At 52.4% G+C, this 2,379-nt stretch overlaps 1 protein-coding gene across 1 annotated transcript; it reads right to left on the reverse strand.

Annotated features, from left to right (window-relative positions):
• On the reverse strand, positions 1-1,574 carry CSUI_011383 (uncharacterized protein). Its single transcript, XM_068071482.1, has 2 exons — positions 1,020-1,574; positions 1-815 (listed from the first exon to the last, which is right to left on the reverse strand). The coding sequence occupies exons 1-2, from the start codon at positions 1,183-1,185 to the stop codon at positions 472-474; spliced, it is 510 nt and encodes a 169-aa protein (XP_067916542.1). The 5' UTR covers positions 1,186-1,574; the 3' UTR covers positions 1-471.
• Positions 1,575-2,379: the final 805 nt, after the last annotated feature.

Here is a 2,379-nt window from a genome sequence, read left to right on the forward strand (position 1 = left end):
CCCACCCCAAGAAGTGAAACAGTCAGGTTCACCAGGAAAACGAAAACAATGCCTAAGAAAATGAGGCAAAACCAACAGTACTGTGTGTTGTTACTGCAAAAACTCACAAACTCGCGCACTCAAAACGCAATCATACCTGTACACTACTAGCCACCTGTCTCGTTCATCATGCATGTACACCTGCTGTATTCAACAGCCGTGATACTCCGTTGAACCTGCAGTTGGCTGACTATTCTACTGGGGAAGAACGACAGAGGTCTGCAGAACTCCCCACCTGCGTAATCATCTAAAATGGTGGATCCTCGAGAGAAAAAAAAGAAGGAAGGCACACGGCGACACATGCAGATTCCATACAAGAGCAAGCCCAGGGCATTTCAAGGAAAGACGCAAGTAACAGGAGTGATGGCATCTCAAATAAGGAAAACCCACAAGACCTGATCCGAGCGGAGAAACGCGTGAACATCGACGACTCTAAAACTGAACCGAGAGGACAGAAGGTAAGCCCCCTCTCTTATCCGCCGGATCTTCTCGAAGATTCTTCGTGTAGAATGTGCTGTCGCCAGCTTCTGTTGTAGCTATCTCTGAGGGAGATGAAGAGACAGTGGATAAAGCAGGAGATGGGGATAAACCATGTTTACCACCAGCGGTGGCAGTAAAGAAAGAGTCGTACGTGTATTTTGTTGGGTCTGTGTAATAATGATAGGGTCCCGACAAAGAGACAGGGATCGCCGCTGCAGAGGGAGAAGGCGGGGCAGACGCTGTCGTCCCTCGAGTTCCTCCTCTCTTTTTGCGCCGCTTTCTTTGAGATTCAGCGCCTGAAAAAGAAGAAGAATGGTGAACGCAAGACACCCAGAAAAGAAGAAACGCGCCCCTACACCTACTCTTGCCTGTCCCGAGAAAGAATCCATCAGCCTTAGTCATCACAATACTGAAGACACTTTCCCTCCTCTCCACGCAGGCCCTGCCCTAAATGCCTCAGACAAACGACAGGCCAGACCTCTAGGTGAGTATCGACTTACGTTGGGCTTCTTCTATAGCCTTGACCTTCTGCAAATAGGCCTCGGTACGAGACTCGTGGGTTCTGTTGCGCCGATAGAAAACGATGGCCGTCGCTGCGCCAAACACAAGAAATGCCCCTCCCACCACCACTGACGCCACCAGCCATACGAGTCCTTCGTTCACCATAATTACAGCAGAACCTGTGGCAAAAACAACTGGCCGAACCGCTTTTTTCTGAAAGTTAGACGATGTAACACTACACTACCACACTTCACGCAAAACGCCGCGGATGCGGGAAAACTCTTGGAGACGAGCTCTTTCCCACGAGGCGAGAAAGAAAGCAGGGAAGGCGAATCCAGTTCCTCCCTCCTCTGAAAAATCCAGCCAAGTTACTTTTTGAAAAGTCCTTCAGAGGCCGGGTCCGAAGATGCGTCTTCGTTTCAGAAGCCTCCCATCGGACGGTGATTGCAGGGGGCGCACGGGTTTTGCATGCGCATCTACAGCAAAAAAACAAAAAAAACGCAGCTAGCTTAGCAGGCGAAGCCGGAAGAACGAGCACACGTCCTCCAATCAAGAAGTACTTATCGTGTAGAACGGGGCGTAGGGCTCCACTTATGTGAGAGTCCTGGCTGCTCGGGGACCACTCGCCGTCACATCTACACTTCCCCAGTTGGGGGGTGACGTAGCCCGAGCCCTCACTTGTACCAGGACATCGCTGAATAGACGCGAAGGCGCGCGGGTAACAGGGGTTTTCCCGGTTTCTTCAGACTGGGAGAGCTTGCAGGGCTGCTCGTGTGCCCACTTGGCAAGCCCCGCGGCGATGAGTTCTAGCAGCCAGACTTTCCCGGAACGCGGAGGAGGCCGGGGAACTCCTGGTGACGGACTCTTCCTTACAACGCAAACAAAAGGTAGGAAAGCAATAGCAAATTCCTCGTCCGAAAGATCCAGCCAAGTAGCCCCTGAGGGTCGCCCTTCAGACGCCGAGTCCAAGATGAGTCGTCGCCGCAGAAGTCTCCCATAGCGCGTCGATTCGGGATTGTCCGCCTATCCACTGAAGCTTGTGTGCCATCTGAGGCAGTGGCGGCTTTGTTCGGTCCCTGTGTTACGTATGTCGCAGCACTGCCAGGAGTCGCACCGATGCCGAAGGCCAGGAGAGTCAGCTACCTTTTTTATCTGATGCATGCCTCGTCCCACATACTCTACTCGAAGCTTGAAATTAGTCCCTGGCCGGAACAGTCTCGCAGGTCTAGTAACTCTTCTACGTGAGCACAGAGAAGCTACGCCTCACCCGGGCGGTCAGCCTGCTGATTACCGAGGTTGTGGCTGAACCGTATTACGTGTAATGAGCTGTCATAAGTGACCAGTGACACTCCCATGAAG

The sequence above is a fragment of the Cystoisospora suis genome (genome assembly GCF_002600585.1).
Source record: "Cystoisospora suis strain Wien I chromosome Unknown contig_11204, whole genome shotgun sequence".
Classification (NCBI taxonomy): domain Eukaryota; phylum Apicomplexa; class Conoidasida; order Eucoccidiorida; family Sarcocystidae; genus Cystoisospora; species Cystoisospora suis.